The sequence below is a fragment of the Manis pentadactyla genome, chromosome 3 (assembly GCF_030020395.1).
Source record: "Manis pentadactyla isolate mManPen7 chromosome 3, mManPen7.hap1, whole genome shotgun sequence".
Lineage (NCBI taxonomy): Eukaryota > Metazoa > Chordata > Mammalia > Pholidota > Manidae > Manis > Manis pentadactyla.
This window is the reverse complement of record NC_080021.1, coordinates 53,548,686-53,571,270: the sequence shown is the minus strand read 5'-3', so window position 1 is coordinate 53,571,270 and position 22,585 is coordinate 53,548,686. Positions and strand designations below refer to the sequence as shown.

Below are 22,585 nucleotides of genomic sequence, written 5' to 3'. Positions count from 1 at the left end.
GTAGGAAAATATGTTCTGCCTCTAGTTTTATGACTCTGGTTGAATCCTGACTTCTTCCTGGTTGCCTTTGATCAGGAGGAAAAACTTACTTGTAATGCCTACAATTCTCTTTGCATGGAAATGTTCAATTGTTCTTGTTTCTAAGAAAGTACAAAATTCCCCATACAAGGTAGTGATTTATAGCAAAAGAGAAGTTTAATAATGTGATGAAGCTATTATTAACATAATCAAGCTATCACGATCTGGATAAGAAGGCATCACGGAAAGTATGTGCGGCAAAGTGAATATACAATAATCTCAAGGTACAGGGGCCGAATTTCAATCTTTTCTACCAAATCCAACCAACAAAAGATGAATGAGGGCATGCTATGGGCTCATGTGTTGCTGGACACATATGCAGCCCTTTTTCAGACCTGTCACTAAAGCATCACCTTATAGGTACTCTTCAGGCGGGTTTCAGGATCTTGGCACTGTGGACATTCTGGATTGAAGAATTCTTTGTTATAGACATATTGCAGAATGGTGAACACCATGCCTGGATGCTAGCAGCACACACACTCTTAGCTGTGACCACCAATGTGTCTCTGGACACGTTGCCCCCAACTGAGAACCAATGCTTTCAGATGAGGTGGACTTTAATTATTGAATTGAGTATTTCTTGGCCACATGTGGCAGCTATCATGGAACATACAACATTTAAAATGCATAATCTGTATTTCTAGCATAATTGTTCCACTTAATATTTCCATCCCAATTCTGGGTTGAAATTGAAATTTGGTAACAATGTCTGAATTCTCCAGCTCTTAAAAAGGAAATGGATTTAATTACTTGCAAAAAAGGTTAAATGTTACTAGTTATGAAAAAAAAGACACATTTAGGAACTAAATTTAAAAATCTGAAAAACAGTTCACTAAGGGAAGTAGAACTCATCTGTTTATTAGATGTGGAGTTGGAGCTATTCTTGCTACTTTTATGGTTAGAGGGGGGTTTGGTAGAAAACACTAAAAATGACCAATGTTGATATAAGTTTCTGTTTTACAGAACAGTATTGCAGACATAATCCTAATGCATTGCTACCCTAACACCAGGAAGCAGGAACCTTTATAAGCTCCTGAAAGGCACTTAGCTGGCTTTCAGTGAGGCGTCATCTCAGATGACTAAGAGCTCAAACTTCAGAGTAGGACTACTTGGTTTCACACCTAGCTCCATCACTTCCCAGAGGATACCTGAGGCAAAGTGACAGACGTCTATGCCTCAGTGTCCCTGGCTGCAAAATTGGAACTTGGAGGGCATTCAGAACTGTGCTTGAAGCATAATTAGTTTTCTGTCTTACTTTTACAAGAGTACAAACTCCAAAAACATTCACTGAGTAAATGCGAAGTTTTTCATCCAAGTTAGAAAATCAAGAAAACCAACTTATTGTTCTTACAATGAGAAATACTATGATGATAATAATACCATTTATTCTTTTTTAAAAAAGTGTCAGGCCATATCTGGTATCTTCCAGACATCAGCTCTCATCATAATGCTCTGAAGCTAGAATTTACCCCCAATTTACAAAGTACGTGAGGTTCAGAGGGATTACTTAGTTTGCTCAAGGAGATGCAGCAAATGAAGTGTTGGAGCCAGAGTATGAACTCAGATATGTCTTCTTACAAAGTTGATTCCCATCACAGTTCTAGGTTTCTTTACTGAAGTAACAAGAATTTTACTAGCAACTAACAGCATACCAGGAATCATGCTAATGTACATGACTGAATTACATGACTTTTAACCCATTTAACATGCTGAACAGCCCTGGGAACTCTTTACATTTTGGATGTGAAAACTGAGACTTGAGGAGGTGAAATAAATTGCCGAAGTTTATGTAGACGATAAATCCTAGAAGCTGAATCCAAACTCACAAAACCTGGGTTCATGGCATCTGTATGATACTGCCTCCCATCCTACAGTTGAAGAATGTCAAAGGGATTGGATGCCAACAGGAAAGCCAGAGCCAGGATTAAACTGACTTATATGTTAGGAAAAGAAGTTTGGGTCTTTTTTGTGATAAGTCACTGTCAGAGGTCAGAGACAGCAAGAAGCATTCTGGGAACTTCTACCAATTTCCTCCTCTGTAAACTGAGGAATCTTGGACCATAGAACACTAAACTCCTTTTTGCTCCAAAACAGTATATTGTTGCAGTTTGTATCATTCCTTACAACCACCCAGTGGCTTCCCTGTAAAGTTAGCATAAAATCCTTCCCTTGTATCATGGTCTGCAAGGCTCTGCCGGCTGCAGCCCCTGCCTGACTTTGACTTCACCTATTTGTCATAGAATGCTCCAGTCACAGCTTTTCTGTTCTAGAAATGTCTTTTATCATGACCTTTACATTTACTGTTCTCTTTGCATGAAGTATTCTTCCCAAGACCTTCCCTTCGCGGCTCCTGAAAGGTCACTCCCTTCAGTAGGCCTTGCAGAAGCATTGCCTCCTCAGTATACTATATCCTCTCCCTCATATGCTCTCCTTCATTCCTGTTTTATTTTCTTCATGTTAATTACCACAGTCGGGAATTCATGCTTATTCATGGATTGTATTCCACCCACCCATCCCCAGCTGAGCTCCATGAGAGCAGGGATCCTGTGGATCTGGTTCATGGCTGTAGCCCTGTTCTGATGCTGGGCTCCTAGCAGTACTTGATAGATTTGTTGAATGAATGAATGAATGGGTGGATGACTACAGCTTTTACTATAGTACCTGAAAACTAGTAAGCACATAAGAGCTCAAAAAACATATAATGATAATAATGGAAACTAACACTTATCAAGCTCCAATTATTGGCATTGTACTAAATTCTTTACAGGAATTACCTCCTTTAGTCCTCACCACAACTCTATGAGGTAGGAATTATTATCACTGTAGCTCTACAGATGAGGAAACCAAATCTTTGCAGAATCAAGCAATTCACCCAAGGTTGGAGACCCAGGAAATTAGTCCACATTCAAAACCAAGTCTAATTTCAGCACAGTCTTATTTGTTAAATGTCTGGCTTCTGTAAAGAGAGACTGCTATTACCTTCATTTGGATTAGTGACTTCATAATGAACAAGAGCATTACTTGGATAGTTACTACTTGTGTGCTAGGGCTCAGGCTAGATAAAGGTGATCAAAACTCAAGATTCAGAGGAGAATAATGTGATACAGTTCTCTCTGATACAGGATACAGGGGGCTCAGTTTAATAAGAAAAACAAATTCATGTGTGCTATCATGGATATCCATGATCCAAACACTCTTCCCTTCCCCCACGAGAAACCATGTGCTGCTGGAGACTCATTCTTCCTACTTGTTCCCTTGACCCATGCCCAGGTATTTAATTTTGCATTCATTAGATTATATTCTAACTGTTTAGCACTGTCTAGGAAGACCTGAAGAGCCATCATTTACTGAGTGTCTTTTTTGTAGCAGGTGATTTATATATAGTCACTACTTGTAAGGACCATAACCCTGAGGTGGGTGTCATTATTCTTACTTTACAAATGAGCAGCCAACAGATTACTGGGGTGGTGAATTACAATTTGATGATTACAATAGAGTGTCTGATTAGAATGTGATCTCACAAATACCAGGATAGAGGGATTTGTGTGCAAAGACTTATGCGAGCCCTGAGAAGGGATTGGCTCTTAGTTTTCATAGATACTTTCTTTAATACTTATGTTGTAACAAACATAAGACTATCTGGCTTTTCATTATCATATTAGTTTTGTAGTTAAAAATTTGTGAACCATGTGTATCTCACTTTGCAAAATATATTAATATCTTTATTTTGGGGGGAAAGCAAATACTTTTCCATTTCATTTTATATTTTTAGCAAAATTAATATGTGAGAAGCATTTAAAAATTATAATGAACACAGACTTCACAATTTTTATATTATGTTTTCCTGGTAGATAGCCTGACATTATACTTTTCCTCAGGTACTGTATAGTTTCATTGTTTAGAATTATTATTTAATGACTGCTAGTCTGTCCCTCTAGTAAAAATACAGATACATGATAAGATAATTATTATTTTTATCCTGAAAATCTAATATTAGAGTAGTTGTTTGACATAACTGAATCACAACCACCTGCTAAAAGTGTCCTCAGTAAAATAAAGTTAAGGTGAAGGCATAAGTCATCTTCATTAAAACAAACAGGCAGAAAACTGGACAGAAATAAATGTTAAGACATGACTGTAATACAAAAAAGTTAATGAAAAACACTGGATCTCTGCTGAGCATCTAAAGATGAGACACTTTCTGCCCTGCAGCATAAATGTGGCATTCTCCCCAACAGCAGCTCTGTGGGGAGGGCCTGTTGCACTGAGAATTATTTCATTTTCTTGAAATAAGAAAGAAAAATCAAATAATAAGAAACTCTATTAATAAGACTTGATTTGGTGAATTGCAGTTTGGTAGTGTTTGAAGTTTTAGAGATATTTGCTCCTATTATCTCCATGTCAGTAAAGCCATAATCCAGGTTCACAGGAAAGGACAAGGAGCCCAGCTAATCTAATAGCCTGGCTACCTTCACAGAATCTTTAGGTCCCACTTTACATTCATGGACTTTGTACTCTTAGCACTTATGAACTATATCCCCAGGGCCTAGTGAAGAATCTCATTGCAACTGAAGGCCCTCTCCTTCTCAGTTAAGTAGATACTTGAAAATTATGCAGGAATCAAAATTATTCCACTGGGTCCCATGAAAGACTGCAGTTACAGAAGTACAAATGAAAGGTTCTTCTTAACTACAAACTACATCTGGGATGGTCCTATATACACTAATGTTATACTTCATCCTTTTACCTGTAAAGTAATATCATATTAAGGTTGATAGAATTGCATAAACTTGTATCCTACTTTCCCATTTTTAACCCAAATACTGTGAGAGATCCAAAAGACAGAAAACTCTCTTCCCCAATTTGTGGCAAAGTCCCTTGAAGAAAATGAATTCTGTCCCTAACTCAAAATATCTCTTACCTGTCTACTAGATATAGAAAGGACAGGCCCACAACATTTTTAGATGTTCAAGAAAATGTTTTCCTTTAAAATCAGAAGGAAAAAAAATGAACATTTAGGTCAAAGAAAATGTTTAAATATGTAACATTAAGATGGTAATCAATACAGCTGTAAATATGCATGAGGGCTTATGAAGAAGGAGGCCCAAGGAAGTCATAATACTGTGGCTTTCCCAAGCACATAATATTTTGACTTTCCTCAAAACTGTCCTCTCTTACATTTTTTTGGATTATTTCTTAGGTATGCCAGATGTCACATTTCCTTTGTCAGCCAGGGAAAAATCTCACTTTGCAAGAAATTATTTTACCGGGTTCCTCTCATCAAATCCCCTGATTTTTAAGACGTTTTGGGGTAGAAGTTTTAAGTCAGTATGTACTCATCTAGGAAGTCTCTTCCGCAACGGCAATTTTTTAAAGAGAATAAAGATGGTGGGAGGAGAATGAGCACTTCGTGTGACAGACACCCTGACAGCTTGCAAGGGGACGCAATCTCCCGTGCTCGCCTCCGCGAGTACCTCGAGCCCAGCGGCTATCCCATCGCTTTCTCGCTTTATTCTGCTGCCGTCCAGTAGGCGGCGCGTGGCTCTAACACCCGAAGCTGCCGGCTTCCCAGCGCCTCAAGGACCGTATCCCTATTTGCCCCAAGGTCATAGCTCCTAACCGCGCTCGCCAGACCGGGGCGGAGGACGCCACGGAGTAAGCCCGAGGGTCTGGAGACCGCGGTGCGGGTGGGCCCGAAGGGGCGGGGCAGCAGGGCTTGGGGTGCGATCACAATGGGGAAAGGGGTCGAAAGGCTCCGGGGGCCCGGGTCCCAAGCGTTCAGTGCCGCCGCCAGACTCCGCGCCCGGGAGGGGGATGGGGTTCGCGTAGACGCTCCGCAGGCGGCGTCCGATCCTGGAGCCGGCAGCCGCCGCCACCCCAGCCAACGCTCGCGCCGAGAGCTCGGAGTCGTGTTGTCTGCCCAGGGACTCGGGACCCGGGCTGCGGGCCGAGGGGAGCAGGGCGGCAGGAGAGGAGCTCCTGAGCCCAGCCGAGCGCCCGCCGAGGGAACGTTCTCCCCGCCCCCCGGAGCCCGGCCCGCCCGGCCCGCCCCGAGCACCGGGCGATCACCTCCACCCATCTCCTCCCCGCTGCGTCGCCCGGGTCCACCCGGGGTCTCCTCCCCTGGGACGCCCCCGAGCACGAAATTGGCGGGAGACTATAAAAGCTGGTGACAGCGCGATTGCGGACAAACCGTGCAGGCGTCGGAGCAGCCTCTGGACCAGCGCCAATTCCTACCCTGCCCGGAACCGCGGCGCGACCATGTCCCATCATTGGGGATACGGCAAGCACAACGGTGAGTGCGCGCGGCGGGCGGCCGCGCCGCGGCCGGAATCCCGGCGGGGCCCCGCAGCGCCCGCACCTGCAGTTTAAGCGGCGCCCGGACACCCGAGGCTCAGGTGCGTGCCCGGCGCCTGCCCCGCCCGCGGCTCCCCGGCCCGGGGATGCCCCCATCGTCCACACTCCGGGACACTGTCCAGGAATCCCCGTGTTCGGAGGCGCGCAGAGCCCGAGGGAGGGGCGCCCTCAGCCGCAGAACGCGAGGACAGCCCCTCCGAGCCAGGGACCTTCCCAACCGGCCCGAGGAGGAAGCAAGGAATCGTTGTAACGGAAAATTTTAGTTCGTTGATCTCAGAGAAGTTGCGAGACCCCCTTTCTCCCCCACACATTCATCCTCAGCACCACCTGTGGCAAAGGCGCTCTACGCGTACTTTCCCGGGGCATTTTCGTGGGACGGTTTGAATCCATTGAGCTCGCTGCTGAATTTGCCTTTTATCTCTGGACTTCAAAGTTAGGGGGTCACCAGGAACCAAACGGGCCTTATAATGGCTCCAGAGCCAGCAGATGCAAGGGAAGATGTGTCTGGCACATGTCACCTATCTTTGGAGATTTGGGGTTTCCCAAGTAGTGAGGATCTTGACCATTAAAGGAGCGCAGGGCCCGAGCAGGAGCAGTAACTCTGCTCCTACACCCATTATGAGGACGTGAGGGAGGAATCCGGACCTGACTGATGTCTTAAGTGAGCTTGTGTATCCCACATCCCAACCATAGCCCCCGACGTTAGTGTCTGCGCAATTTCAGTTGCTGGATTTCAAGAAAATGAGCATAAAAATAGCTAATATTTATGTGGTGTCCATTATTTGTTTTAAGCGTTTTTCATGTATTGATTCCAGTTCCCACAACAACCTGCATGAGGTACATGTTACTGTAACCCCATGTAAATAAGGGAACTGAGGCACAAATTGTTTTATCAAAGTTCATTCATCTCAGTGGTGCTGCCAAAACTGGAATGGAGCAGGTTAGCTCCAGAATCGATGCCCTTTTCTAGGGGTCTAGGTATGTCCTTCCACGCATGGGGGCATTCACGCGGCTCTTGTCAACCCTAGGACCGGAGAACTGGCATAAGGACTTCCCCATCGCCAAAGGAGAGCGCCAGTCTCCTATTGATATCGACAACAAAGCCGCCAATTATGACCCTTCCCTGAAGCCTCTGCACATTTCCTATGAGCAAGCAGCTTCTAGGAGAATCATCAACAATGGTCACTCTTTCAACGTGGAATTTGATGACTCCCAGAACAAAGCAGGTCAGAATTTAAAATATAACTTGTGTCTTTTTAGCCAGTAGCTGTTTCCTCAGCTTATTGGGAGGAATAGTGGGAGCAGAGGCAGGAACCCTCCTGATACCAGGTACAGTTTGTCTCAGTACTAAGATGTCACTCTGGTGATGTTCAGCAGGACCCAGGCTCTGAGAAGCAAGCTAAGTACTTTGAAGTGGCCTGGAGCTGTGTCTCTCCTGTAAAATTCCTGGTGTCTATGTAGGACATTGAATAACTGTGATATCCCTGTGAAAAGTCACAAAACGCAAAGTCCCCTGGCAATAAGGAGCAGCAAGAGGAGATTTGCAAAAACTGAACTTTGAAGGTTCTTTCTGAAATATTTCTTCCAAAATTGATGCCTATCCACAAAAAGTGCATCTTAGTGGGATCTAGGTAGCAGTGAGAAGGGTGATGAAAACCTGACAATTTAAAATACTGAATTCTTGGAAACACTGTATTTATGAATATTTTCTTGGCATGGGGCTCATTAATAAAGGTGGCAGTATATCTTGGTATTTTCCCAGAAGTTCATTCCACAAATGAAGATGTTTTAGAGCTGGTGGGCATACCTGGGCCACTACTGACAAGACCAATTACCCCTATTTATTTCTAATAGAGTTGTTTGCAGCAGGCTTATTGAAAGTTTCTTTTTTCTTATTTAGAAAGAGGAGAACAGCCCCATTCAGACATAGTAGCAGCCTTCTTTGCCGGCTGGCTGATTTAATTGTCAGTGCCCTATTTTCCTGAGTGCTTTCCTCTGAAGGTCATTGAGTGAATGGTGCTGCAAGCACGCATGGTGGTGGCATTGGAGTTGGTTGGGGGGGAGACATTGGGGCAAAATGAGAAAAGATAGAGATAGAGAAAAAACATTAATAATGCCATCAAAATTTTGGTGTCATGACTTAAATGGTACTAATATATTACATAATATGTAATTATAGCCATTACAGTCGTCTGTTGTATCCAGTGTATTCAGTCCAGTTTGTTAAAAATTCTTCCCTCTTCCCCATTTTTATAAATTTGTTGACACTTTGCTTTCTGAAACACTGATTCTAGAAGACAATTTGATGGAGGATAATGTGGAGATCATCTGAGAAATGTTTTCAACCTGCTTTTGCCTGGTGCGCACCTTACCATAACACACACACACACACACACACACACATATACTTGCCTGCATGCACAAATGTGTACACATTCTGGCATAGTATCATAACTTACTAGATTTTAATTATTAGAGTTAGTAGACGGTGTTCATAGATGACACTCCTTCAGTGATTCTGCACATGGACTTCCCAGGCACACCTCCCACTCTGGGGAAACAGTGCTCAAATGATTAAGTTAAATATAAGAAAAACAATTTCTTTCCTTCATGTAAAGAATACCATATATTTTAGATTATAATACTACCAAGAATAATGGGCAGTATTATTCATATAGAAAGGATGCTATAAAATTTGTTTACTTATTTAGAAACTAAAAGAAGTGAACTACTTTAGTCTGTAGCTGTCCCATTTTTTTTTAAAGAGACACAATGTATGCTTCAATGTTACCAATGAAATAATTGTTTCCAATGGGTATGATGTCAGCCAGTTATATACTTCCTTGGGTGCTGCATGGAAATTGGGTCCTTAAAGTCTTTTTTGGAACAAAGAAACACATGTCTAACACACAGAACCAAATCAGGTAACTTCTTATATTTCTGAAAGAATTGATCATGAAATGAATTGTTTCAGTGTTTTTCAGTATTTAGTCTGGCAACTATGAACATAGGGGTCAGACAGACTTGGATTCAAGTTCCAGCTCGGCCACTAAGTAGTCCAATTGCCTGGGAACAACAGTAACTTAACCTAAATTTTAGTTTTTTAAATGGTAAAATTGGAGTAACAGTAATATCTCCCAAAGAGGAAGGATGAAATAGAACAGTAGAAGTAGATGCTGACAGTGACTTTGGTTAAGTGCAACAGGGAAGTATTCCAAGAACTATGGAAACAAGAGGCTTAAGGAGTCAGCCTGAGTAAGTCAGCAAGGACTTTCCAGGGTAAATAAAGCTTATGCTGAGGCTTGAAGGATTTTGGTGTCTTGGAGGAGACGCCAGGCAAAGGGAAGTAGGAAAGACCAGGGGTCTTAAAGAGAGAATAGTATGTGCTCTAGACAGGCCAGGGGTGCAGTAAAAACTGCGAGGGAGAGAAGTGCCTGTTGGAAAGATTTGCTTTCTTTTACATATGAAAGATCCCCCTGTAATTTTGGCCATAGCTCTTCAGCATTTTCAGTTGTTTTGGTTAAACAAGGAGACACTTTTTTTCTAGGATGCAGACTATATTAAAATGTTGTTATTAGGGGAAAATGCATCTACAGAATAAAACAAACAATCATACCATGCAGAGAAACACCCTTTAGATTGCTTTATTTAAAAAAAAAAAATCCTAGACTAGACTCACAAGTTAGAACAAATGGTAGAGATACTCTGTTCAAACCCATTTAAAATAAACATGGAGAAACAATGCTAAAGAGTTTACGTAACTTTCTACTTGGCTCCTTCCTGGTTTGTTGGAGTTGGGCTAAGTGATAATCACTTGCAAATAGAAGCTGAATAAGAATCTTTATAAACGATAACCGTAGTTAATAATTTAGTGTGTACATACCATGTTTTAAAAAATCAATATGCTTTTCCACACACTTGAGTCTAAAAATAGTATTTTCATTTTGGTCACTCTTTTTAAAAGAATTAACACTTATCTCTTTTATTAGGTATTATTTTTACGGTGTTAACATTTTTAGGTATCCTTTACCTCCTGTTTTCTACATTTAAACGCTTCAGTTCATTAATTTTTTTTCCTCCATGAGATTTCAGCTTTCTAGAAATTCTCATAGGTTTAGATTTTCAAACGTATCCTAAATGTTACCTTATACTCAAACTGAAGTACTTGGGTATCAGGAACTGAGCTGGTAGAACTTAGTGCTATATTTAAGCTCAAGAGAATTATTTTTAAATGTGGAGTTAATAGACTTTAACTAGAAATGTGGATTAAAGCTTTTATCAATCTTCTAAATTCCTTTAAAAATAAACCACCTTAAATTAATGAAAAGTTGCTAATCCTGTTAGTTGTTTATTATTATTATTATTATTATTATTATTGCAAAATAACTCTCTCTGCTTGAGATCTTTTATTACTAGTTTTATCTGGGAGAAAAGAATAGTACTCAAATGATTAACTCCTGCTAACTTATTAACTTGTATTAATGAGTTTAAAACTCTCCTGCTTAATTGCAAAGTTAGAGGCAAACATCATTGAAAAGCGAGTGCCTGAATCATTTGGGCAATATATGACCTCTCATATCATTTCTGTGTTTTAGAAATTGGAATATTTTTATCTGTTTATGTTATTATAAGATAAAAGAAGGAAGGAAGCTGAGTTTACCCGTGGTCTTTTGAAGCAGACCCTTGTGTGTGTTGTGTAGGGGATCTTCACACATTAGTCCTGCTCAATTGGCAGAGACTTGCTTTTGAAGCTTTTATCCAATCATAAAGTAAAAGGAAACATAACAACAAATGAAAGGACTTGTTATGCATACTGCTCATACATGAGCTTAGAACCTTGAGTATTATAAAACTGACCAACGTATTCCAAGCAGTATATTTAATTATGTTCATGTTAATATTCTTTTTTCACTCTTATGATTTCCATATACCTGAAATTAAAAACTTCTGTTCACTTGAATTTTAATTGTGTTTACTCCAGTAAAAATGACAGCTAAATATCTACTTTAAAAGAAGTGGAATGTGGGCATAATTTCCTCAGATATTCAGATTCTTAACTTTAGTATATAAGCCCCAGGATTATATATTGCTGCCAAAACAGCAAAACAGGGATGATTTAATAATTTTCAGATTATTCATAGTGAAGATCATTCACCTGCTGGAAATTCTGTTTTTTTTAGTAGACTTATTCATTTACTTCAGTAATAGGAAATCCCTTATATTTTAGTTTAAAACTAAATATTATTGAGAATAGTTTATTTATAGTTTGGATTTAAGAGAGAGATCAACATTCACTAAGGTCTTTAGTCCATTATTTGGATACATCTTATGTTAAGTAGTAATCAAGTGATTAGGAAGAAAAATTCAAAAATTGAACTCTCCATTTTTAATTTGTATAGGAATTTTGATTTGCTTCAGTGTTACTGGAGTGAAATCTTAATTTTCCCAAGTAACATAATTTACATAATTTTCTTAAGTAATATGGATGGGAAGAGATTATTCTATAATATATTTTGTGCCTATTTTGTGCTTTATATATACAGCATGTATAACTATATATATATATATATATATATATATAGTATGTATAACTGATGGCATCAGATTATGAAAATTAAGATCAGTTAGAGCTCTTGTTGGTACTGAGATTTGGGTTTAAATTAAGTTTTGGGAGTCTTGAAAAGGATATCAAATTGGCTTTTTAGAGCCCCACTAACAGGACTAGATTTTACAGAGAAAAAAATGTGCAGTCAGCAATTTTGCTATTTTTAAAAATTACTTTTTACATTAAACTGGGACAGTTTAGAAAATGGCATTTTGCAGTCAAAATAAGTAAATAAATAAGTCCATCTGGACTATAGTGGAAACTCCCTCTCTTTCAACCAAATGTTGCCTTTTTTATTTCTCAGATAAAAAGATGTATGCTACCTTTATCAGAGTTTATGGTAATTTATGACTTTATTATTATAACAATGTTTTCAAGGGACTTCATTGACTAAACACTATGCCAAGAATTTGCTAAAAAATAACCAACTAGGTGAAGAGGACCAGAAATGCTGTTGTAGCAAGTAAACTCTAAGAATTGAATATCCTTTCCTAATTACAATGGGCCTCTAATCTACATAGCAGCATATAGTTTAATTTTAAAAAGAGCTAAACAGGTGTCTGGTCATAATGAATTAGCACTGAATGTGTTCAGTTGTTGAACCCAGAGCATTTCCTTTTTTTTTTTTTTTCAGTATTAGCAAGTCTTGTTTAATAAAAGCTCATACACACTCTTGTCTAATTCTAAATGTTCTAGAAATAACTAAATTAGTATGGAATCTTAAGATCTGTAAGGGAGTGGATAAGCAATGGCAATAAGCTAGAATTAATAATGTTATAGATGGCATTTGCTTTTTATGATCAGCCAGTTAGTAGCTTTAAAAAGTTATTAGAAAGGAACTGTTTCAGTATCAGTTTATTTCATAAACATGTATTTTGCTTTAAGGGTATTTCATTATGAAAAAAAGGTAATTCTTTCATTTTTTAGAAACCCTATTTTGGGGGTGGGGGATAAGGCTTATTTCCTTACAGAATTATCAGATTAAAGAAAAACTTTACCTGAGTTGCTTTTAAGTTTCAAGAGATATGATTTTATCAACATAAGTTCAAATTTGTGTTTCTTAGTAGATGTGTAATATAACACCATTTATAATTGGTCTTTATTTTTTTCTTCATTCTTTATTTTCCTCCTGGCCTGTTGTAAGGCCAAGCTGTCAACGAGAGGTTGTATCAGGAGCCATAGAAAGGCCCCACCTAAATATCTTCCATTCAGCTTCATTTTTCACTTTGAATAGATGAATGAGTGTTGTTATAATCTCTTCATTTACGTGAAGTTAAGTGAACAAACTTTGTTGTACAGACTTTACCCTTTTGTTTGGCAAAGCCAAAGTGAGTTTCTTTTGGCTCTTTATTTTTTGGAATTTTAGACCAAAGCTAATAAAGTACACTTATAGCAAGCTTTAATTCCAGTTCTAGAGAAAAAAAGTTGAAGTAGAACTCAACTAATTTTAAAAGCTTTTAAATACATTGATTAAATCCCATTTACATGTAAGTTAAATGAAAAGTTTTGTGAAAAAAATCCATGTAAGTTTTTAAAAAATTGGGGGAAAAAACAGTGATTTCTTACTGTTTTAATCCTCTCTTAAAACATAATTTGTGAATTATCTACAAATAGACTATAATCTAAGAATAGGACTTCTAGTATTGATTTTACTGTATCAAAGTTATATTATTAATACCAGAATAGTGGACTCTTAGGATGATTATTAAGTTCAGAATTTTAAGTTATTGGTGATACTGGAGTACTATGCACTGCATATAGTAAATGATCAATAAATTCTTAATAAAGTGATAAATAATTGCATATATTCACTTTACAGGTGAGAACATTAAGGTGAGAGAAGATCAATAAACAATTTAAGGGGACAAAGCTAGTTAGTCATAGTGACAATCCAAATTCCAAAGAATATGGGAAGCCTGTGTACAGAAAATTGTATTTTATACTGTTAGGATCAAAAGAATGTTTATTATTTGTAAGCATTCTTATCCTGGTATGTACGAAATTGTATCAGAGGTGAGCAAAGCATGCTGTGGGACAGTTATGGGCCATGGCAGGAGAGGGGGTCCCACGTTCCCAAGTGTGTGTGGCAGACTAGTGCTGGCAAGCAGCTGCACCCCCATTTCCTCAGTGATTCATGGAGGAATTAATAGCTCCACTTAAGATTTCCTCTCCCTGAACCTGAACCTATCACTCTAAAACACTGAAGAGAATTATCACTGTGCTCAGAAAACAGATGGGAAAAACATCTATCCAACACAAGTGAGGGAAAAGAAAAGTTAAAATGATTTTGTTCAGCACTGTAGACTAAACCTGAATCTGGATTTAATTTTCACAGTGGAAATGCTGCTACTGGTATAAATTTAGTACTATAAAATAGGATTAAAGACTAATACTTAGTAGTGTGTGTGTTTTACGTGCATATGTATGTATTTGAGTGTATATACACACATACACACATATACTCATGCACACATATGCCCATGAGTATACCTGTATGCATATTATATATATGTATATATATTTTTTAATTTTAGTGCTGGAAGGAGGACCCCTCACTGGCCCTTACAGATTGATTCAGTTTCACTTTCATTGGGGTTCATCTGATGGATTAGGTTCTGAGCATACTGTGGATAAAAAAAGATTTCCTGCAGAGGTGAGGTGTGTTTTCTTTTCTTTCCAGGGAAAAATGTAAATTGGTATTTAGCATTAATTTCAAAAGCTTAAGTTTGTAAATTCAACTCAAACCAAGTGAGTTGAGGGCCTTTTACAAAGGACCTTCACATTTTCTTCTTATAACCTTTATTTGTGATATTAATGCTGCAAAACTTTCTCTACTACCTCCAAGGACCCCATTTGCAAAAAATGTAATGAATTCAAATTCGAGGATCCTTTTTTAATATAAATTCAAAATAAAATTTGTCTTCCCAAAAAAATAGTCAACTCTTTGTTTTGTAGTTATTGATGAAATCACTTGCTATTATTCCAAATAGTGGCTAATTAGAATTAAAATGAAAGAAAATTTAATTTAAAATTATCCACATTTTCACCCTCTTTAGTAACCTCTACCTATGAGAAAAAGATCACTGGATAAAATCTGTAGGCTTAATTATGTAAATCATTCATTGTGGGTTTGTCTCCTACTGTTTTAGCTCCACTTGGTTCATTGGAACACCAAATATGGGGATTTTGGAAAAGCTGTGCAACATACTGATGGATTGGCTGTTCTGGGTATTTTTTTGAAGGTTAGTTGATGGCCCAATTCTTTTTTCCCTTGTTTTCAAGAAAGATTAACCAGACAGAACATTAATAGTAAATAGGACATTCTGCAAAGAGTCTAGGAGATGCCTTTGGCTCCAAAACATTTTCAGGCTTATTTCCCTTTTCTTATCTGGTAGTATTGGTAAAGCTGGAGGACAAAAAGGTAGTTGGAAAGGTATTTTTTAGGAACTATTTAGGTGTACATGTGAAGGATGTATACATGTGAAATGTGAAATGACAAAGAGGTACAATTTGGTTGACTACTAGCTTTTAAAAAAATTCAACCTCCATCTAGATAATACTGTTTTATGATAGACCATGCTAAATTAGGATCATGTTTTGGAGGGATGAAGGTCAGTGACTCAATATTGGAGAATTTCAGGCAACAGTGGGACATACAAGTTGATCTGCCCTCTAGACTGTTTTAGAGAAAGGTCTGGGCTGTAGATTCATAGGCCCTGACATCATATGCAAAGGTAGAAGCTGCAAGTGTACATGAAATCATCCAAGGAAAGCAAGAAGAGGGAGATGATAAAGCTTCTGAGCATGCAACCCTAAGAAACTGCAAAATTTAAGGCACTTAAGACAGTGGGAACGATGCTAATTAGAAGACTAAAAAGGAATATAAGAGTCAAGGGAGATTCTGGATGCTGGAGGGTTGAAGGAAAGCCAAAGGAGGAGAGAATTTGAGGAAGGAAGGAAATCAATAGTGTAAAATCTTGCAAGAGTGAGGTAAGTACTTGAACACTGTTCTCTGCCTTGGCAGTTGGAGGTCACTGCTGACATTTGAGACGCTGCTGTTATATTTAAGGGGAACTATAGGAGCAGAAGCAGAGGGAGGTTGTCAGGGAAAGTAGAGAAGTCATGGTGCTGATATAATCGATAACTTCGTTGATTGCATGTAACAAGTGGTGGATTTTAGTTTACTGTTTGGAGAAATTTTATGATAGAACTATACAAATCAAAACTGGTGCAATACTAACTGGATTACAGTATCTTGTACATTGTATCTTTCTCTAGATTGGTGGTGCTAAACCAGACCTACAGAAAGTCATTGATGTACTGGATTCCATTAAAACTAAGGTACGTTGACTTTTCTGCCACCTCAATAGGGTACCTATGGTCCACATGCCATTGATTTTAGAAAGTTCATTTGATCAAATTGGATAGTCTCAGTTTGATGTGTGATATTTGGATGAGCAGTTAATAAAGGTAAAATGTTGCTTATTTATTTATTTAACGTTTTGTTATCCAAAAGTTGATCCTATTATTAGTATAATTTTAATAATTTTTTAAGTAAAGTATCATTAATATATAATCTTGTGTTGGTTTCAAATGTATGTCACAGGGGCTCAACAGTATGTGTATTTATTTAATCTTGTATTTAATTTTGCATCTCATCATTTGAAAATATACAAGAGTCAGGGAATCCATGATTGTAAGGAGGCTGAAAGACCATCTTGTCAAATTATTCACTCACTGTGCAGGATATATTTGTCAAGTACTTACTCCATACCAGCCACTTTGTTAACTTAGGAGATATGATGGTGAACATGAAGAATAAGGCCCCCTTTACAGAGATTCATGTTCTGTGACCTCATTGAGTTCACTCACCCCTGTGTAAGTTCTTCCGACAGCACTTGTTGAAGTCACTGAGCATCTGCTTAAATACTACAATCACCAGTGGCAGCCCTTGCATTATAAGCTTATCTTCAAATTGAAGCAGCACCTATCTTCTGAAATGCTTGGCTGTTACTCTTACCTTGACCCCCATGAGTCATAAAGAATAAACCTGATCTGAAAACACTAGTTCAACAAGATACCTGCACCCCCATGTGTATTGTAGTATTATTTACAGTAGCCAAGATATGGAAACAGCCTAAGTGTCCACGAACGGATGAATGGAAATAGAAAATGTGATACATATATATAATGGAAGATTATGCAACCATAAAAAAGAATGAAAGTTTGCCATTTGCAACAACATGGATGGACCTTGAGACATTAGAAATAAGTCAGACAGGGGAAGACAAATACCATATGATCTCACTTACATGTGGAATCTAAAAACCAAACAAACGAAAACAAAAAATGAGCTTGTAGATACAGAGAACAGATTGGTGGTTATCAGAGGTGGGGTGAAGAGGGGTGGGAGAAATGCATGAAAGGGGTCAAAAGGCACACATTTTCAGTTATGAAATGACTAAGTTGTAGGGATGTAATGTATAATATGGCTGTAGTTTATACTGTATTGCACATTTGAAAGTTGCTGAGAGTAGATTTTTAAAGTTCTCACCACAAGAAAAAAATGTTGTAACTACAAATGGTGACTGATGTTGACTAGACTTATTGTGGTGATAATTTGGCAATATATACAAATATCAATCATTATGTTGTACACCTGAAACTAGTATAATGTTATATGTCAGATATCTCAATTAAAACAAAGCACAAAAAAAAACCCTGATCCCTCTTCCACTTGAACCCTGTACTTTCTCTAATAGCCTTTTGTATTCTCCCAAGCTAATTATCTTTAGTTCCCTTCAACTATTCTCATAAGACAATTTTCTTTTTGTAATGACTTGTCACCCTTTTAGTAACTCATTCCTTTTTGCATATAAGGGATTATTTTAAAGGACAAGATGAGAAATGAACATGTGTAAATAACAGGTTCTCTTGGAGATCTGTATTTCCAAGTCAAATGTGTTCTGTTAATTTCCTTTTATTTTGTTTTTTGGTGACCCTCTCTGTAAAAAACAAAATTTCTGGCTACCAAAGAATATTTATGTTTCCTCCCTTCTTGCCTTCCTCCTGATCATGTGACATCTGTAACATATTTGCCTTGTTCCAGGGTCAGAGCACTGACTTCCCTAACTTTGATCCTCGTGGCCTCCTTCCGGAAAGCTTGGACTACTGGACGTACCCAGGCTCACTGACCACCCCTCCTCTTCTGGAATGCGTGACCTGGATTGTGCTCAAGGAACCCATCAGCATTAGCAGTGAGCAGGTTGGTTTTCTAGGGAGATGGAACATTTAGTCCAGGCAGAAGAGCTCAGCCTTTGGAGTCAGACAGACGTGGGGTTTAATCCTCCTCCTGCTGCTTCTAGCTGTGGACCTGGCGCCTACAACAGTGCTTAGCAAATAAATAGCATTCAAGAAATACTTGTTGTTATTAACTGTTATGCAGTCTGTTGACTCTGTAAACTTGGATAATCCTGGGAATGAAATGAGAAAAGCGGTCACCTACTAAATGCTTTTTTTTTGTGAGCTATGAGGAAGCTGAGGCCCAGAACAAGATTTCATATTTGAGGTTACCTAGGTCAGTGCTGACTCCCAGCCTCTGGCTCACTCACATGAGGGCTTCCTGCAATTCTGTGTATTGCAGAATACATTTCTGAATTCTGACAAAGAGGCATCACTTGGAGACAAAGTATCTATCAAAACTCACTCCAAGTTGCTATAGCAGCCTAGATCTGAGACACTTACACTTTCCACAGTGTAGCTCATGATGTTCAAGTGATGAATGCAGCTTCTGAATCCCTGATGAGTATCCACAGAAGTAGGCACAAGTGAATGCTTCCTAGACCATCATCTCTTTTCCACATAGGTGAAGTGTAGAAAATGGACATTCGTCAGTAGGATCCATAAAAACTTGGATCGTTAATAATTTAAGGAGACAGCCTCAAACTCCTGAAAATTTCAACTATTTAAGTAATGGTAATGTGATTGAAACTTACAAGAACTCCTAACATATTTTAATATTGAAGTTGAAATCATAGAAGTTTAGAGCTGCCATATGTGATAGAGATCACTTCATCCAACATTGTTTTACAGAAAAAGTCTGTGGTACAGAGAAATTGAAGTGCTTTGCACCCAGCTACCTCATGGCAGAATCAAGTCTGACAGCAAGGATTCTATTTCTGTGTTCTCCTTTAGAATATTAACTTCTGAATACCACAATATTTCACATCTTTCTTTAGAGGAAATCTATATCTAACACTGGAAATTTACTTTTAATATATCAATGTGGACCAAGGAAAAATAGTATGCTTGGCTGGTATATGACTTGAAAATTGGCTTTGTAGTCATAACATATTTGAGTGAGCATCTTGAAGGAGTAGCATTAGGAAAGATTATTAAGCCATTTCTTATTTGTAAATGTAGTGTTTGAGTTAGAATTTAAACCATTACAAATTCTTTGAGATCCACAGCCTTGACACTGAGAGTTATAACAAATGCATTTATTGTGTGTACACACACCCATAGTACCCACATAGGTAAGGACAATTGAAACTGCTCCATTAGTTTCTGTGCACCGAATTTGCTCTTTAGGGCAGGAAGTAGTTTGAAACCAGAAATACATCAACAGGGACACTTCTCATGTCCTGTAACACAGAGTCCAGAGGAAAGGACGTGAAGTCAGGGCTCTGGCTCCTCTGCCTTGTGATTCCCCTGGCTCTGCCTTGCCCAATGGGGGCGTCATCCTTGCAAGAAAAATTTGAGCATCACATCCAGACACAAGCACATCCTGAGGAGGAGAGGGACAGCAGGCAAGCCTTTTCTTGAAGTCCCTTAGCAAACCTTTCACATCTCACTGGCTCCTAATTCAGTCCCTAGCAAGGGAATGTGATCACTATGGGAAGTTAAACTTACAGATTTACCCCTCTGAAGCCTGAGGGAGAGTGCAGATGTCTGCTAATGAGAAAGTATGGGCAACAAAGGCTAAGTAAACTGTATCAATGGATCTGCTACATTCTGTTACTTTTATTTTCTATACTTGGGCTTTGACTCTGTGATGTTAATATGATAAGTCAAGTAGACCAATGTGAAAATGCAATTTAATCTGTGGAGTAGGGAGTAGAAATGGGTTCTACTGGTTTGGTCCAGAAGTTTGATCTGATTGCACTTAATAAATTTATTCTAGTTCTTTCAGATTCCTGGGATTTTGTTGTAATGAATCAATCCCTGGATATTAGAGATTTCCTTCGCATTGCAATAACAATGGTTGTGTATGTTAACAATAGTCAGCTGGCATAGAAGTTGACTTCATGGGAGATGACTGAGGGAATATTATTGGACCAAAGAGAACAGGATAAAGGCTATGGATTGATTCGTGGGCTGCTACATTATTGTCCAAACCACTTTCTTCATTTAGATTAAGGCTTGCCCAGGGAAAGGGAAAGTACCACTTTAGCAAAAACAACCCCAGAATCTTACGAGAGTGGTTGAGGGCTGCCTGTGTCACATCACTGGGCCAGAAAACTGAAACAACGTCAAAAGCACATCAAAATTAGCCAATAACAAGATTTGAAGTCTCAGTTTGGTCACATTCATTCCTTTGTTTCTATATATTTAAGCAGAGATGCCAGCCACTCACTCACTCATCCATGTGGGTTTGCAGTTACTGGATCATTTATCTAATTGTATACATGCTGCAGTTTATCTTTTCTAGGGCAGAGAACAAACTTTTATTTGGATCTAGAACTATTATTATTTTACATTTCAGAAGTATTTTATAGGCTGTTGATATTTAATTATGAAATGAAAAGAACAAGCAAGCTCACTGAAAATTTCCTTCCAAGTGACACCAACAATTTTGTTTTTTATGAAATTGATTTGTTGAGTTAAAGACATATGCAATCTATATGTGACTGTATATGTATTGGGAGTCAAATTGAATTATGAATATTGATATGTGGTGCCATGAATATTGGGGAATATACTTTAAGATATAATGCAAGCACATAAGTGAATGCTATTGTGAAACTTGTATTTTTAATTTTTTATCTTTTAATTCATCTTTTAGATATTGAAATTCCGTAACCTTCACTTCAATAAGGAGGGTGATCCTGATGAAATCATGGTGGACAACTGGCGCCCGGTTCAGCCACTGAAAAACAGACAAATCAAAGCTTCCTTCCAATAAGATGGCCCAGAGCTGGTGTCCAAATAATAGGTTTCCTTTTAGTTAAGCACAAATCTACCTTAGTGAATTGGATCCTGGCTGTTTTGTGTCTGGTTTCTAGACCCTTCATCTCTTGCCTGATGTGCTTATTTTAAAAATGTGAAGAGCTAGAGCAATTGCCCAACTTGACAGGAAAGCTTGACTGTGCTTTGCTTATGGTAGTAGCTTTTCTGTAACAAAGAATATAATGAAAGGGTAGGAAAAAAGTACCTTGGCTCTGTTTATAGAACATGGAGTGATGAGAACTTATAATTCACTAAAATGCTACTTTTAAAACATAGGAAAGTAGAATGATTTAGTGCAAATCCATGTCTTGATTTTATAAATCAGGTGAAAAAGTCATGATTCTATGTAATGTAAATCAAATAAAATAAATGCTCATGATTCCAAGAGATTATATTAAAGAAAGGTTTAAAAATTCTTATATATTTGTAGCAATGCTATCTTAAATATAAATTATGTTGTAATTTAGTGACTCGAATTACAGAGATATAAATTGAGTATTATGTGTAAAATTGTTATAGTTGTGATACAGAGTATATTTCCATTCAAATAATATATCATAACTTAATAAATATTGTATTTTAGATATATTCTCTAATAAAATTTGAAATTCTATTTTGGGTTATCTTATTTTATGCTGGGCAGTGGGTAATATTGAAAGAGCAAATGTTAATTTTATAATTCATATTACTTAATAATAAGGCATCATAATTAGCTTACTCATAATTGAAGGAGTCTCAATAAAAGGAAAAACGCTGAAGGTCATTTGCTGTTTGCCAAGTGCTATTTTAAGTGCTTTCTGAATGTTCATTCATGTAATCTTCATAAGAACCCTATGAGGATTAATCCTGCAAGGGACAAACTGATTAATTAAAAGCAGCAAGGGGGAGAAGGGTATACATATGGAATCAATATATGTTCTTTGGAAATAAAGTCCATTTTATTAAGAAAGGGAATTCAAGTGGTACCCAGAAGTAATAGAGTAATTTGAATCTTAGGAAGGTAAATATAGCTATTACAGATAGGAAGAAAAGTGAATAAATGCAATAAAAATCTCCCACCATTGTGGCTATTAAAGGATTTTAGCTCTGTGCCTAGACCATGGCATGAATGTTTGGCTGATGAATTATTCTGGAAAGCGAAGTATATAACTCAAGTTCTACACTTCAAGGGATAAAAACTCTTTGCTACTTAAGATAGAAAATTCTCTAAGCTCAGTTACATTCTCATCTACTTTCCTAAAGAATTATGCTGTTTTGTAGGAGAAAGATCACATGCTTTGGAGTTTAATGATTTATTTGAAACCTCTCTGATCCTGG

General features: G+C 38.1%; 1 protein-coding gene across 1 annotated transcript; it reads left to right on the top strand.

Moving 5' to 3' along the window:
* Positions 1–6,210: 6,210 nt before the first annotated feature.
* LOC118932053 (carbonic anhydrase 2) lies at positions 6,211–22,270 on the top strand. The gene is made up of 7 exons (XM_036925079.2): positions 6,211–6,373; positions 7,464–7,661; positions 14,575–14,693; positions 15,190–15,282; positions 16,319–16,381; positions 18,150–18,305; positions 21,105–22,270. Exons 1-7 carry the CDS (start codon positions 6,340–6,342, stop codon positions 21,222–21,224), a joined length of 783 nt encoding a protein of 260 aa, XP_036780974.2. The 5' UTR covers positions 6,211–6,339; the 3' UTR covers positions 21,225–22,270.
* The last annotated feature ends 315 nt before the right edge of the window (positions 22,271–22,585 follow it).